Source organism: Bombus impatiens, unplaced genomic scaffold, assembly GCF_000188095.3.
Source record: "Bombus impatiens unplaced genomic scaffold, BIMP_2.2 scf_1199, whole genome shotgun sequence".
Classification (NCBI taxonomy): Eukaryota; Metazoa; Arthropoda; class Insecta; order Hymenoptera; family Apidae; genus Bombus; species Bombus impatiens.
The window spans coordinates 1-721 of record NT_177618.1 but is presented as its reverse complement, the minus strand read 5'-3'; the positions used below and the strand labels follow the sequence as shown (position 1 = coordinate 721).

Sequence of the window (721 nt, the reverse complement as noted above, 5' to 3'; positions counted from 1 at the left end):
ATGGACCTTTTCCAACAAGCAAAAGAAGAGGGTCAACGCCTCGATAAAAAATCGAATTGCTACGAAAAACAATTGACGAAATCGAATTAAGAAAACTGTTAAAGGAGACTATTAAAGAAGCTACTAGTCGGAATTATCAGGGTAGTTTAGTTTCTAATAATTTGAACAAAAGCTTGGAGAAAACAGACGTTACTGTAGGAAATGAAGAAATGGTTTTGAAAGAATTTTCAAAAGAATTGCAGTCTAATGTAGAAGATTCTTATGAAAAGAAAGTATCAATTGACACCGCTTCACAGGATTATATTTTCATTAAAACAGACTTAATGTTTGATGTCAATAGCTCGACAGAATACCAGAAAGAGTCTGTGAAACGAAGGAAAGAAGATATTGCAGCATTGTATAATGATTTGTCACCATCCTCGTCACAAGATACTCAAAATTTGCAAGAATGGTTTCTTCGTCACAAGATACTCAAAATTTACAAGAATGGTTTGACAAAAAAAGTAAAAGTTTAGGAGAAGCAGAAAAAGATCATAACAAGAAGGATAATATTTCAATGAGAAATATTTTGGACGGCGATACAAATAAAGAAAACCAAATTGAAACGAAGGAATTAGAAGCAGTTAGTAAATCAACTGCTGAAAATGATACAAAATCAATAGACAAGGTTGAACAAAATGTAATATCGTGATATAATAAGTGTTTACAAAGGAATGGAAGA

General features: G+C 31.9%; 1 protein-coding gene across 1 annotated transcript; it reads left to right on the top strand.

Annotated features, from left to right (window-relative positions):
* Positions 1-91: 91 nt before the first annotated feature.
* On the top strand, positions 92-679 carry LOC112213769 (the record flags this gene model as incomplete). Its single annotated transcript, XM_024371200.2, has 2 exons — positions 92-409; positions 448-679. Coding segments are annotated over 2 exons (550 nt in total), but the record flags the coding sequence as incomplete, so codon positions are not given.
* Positions 680-721: the final 42 nt, after the last annotated feature.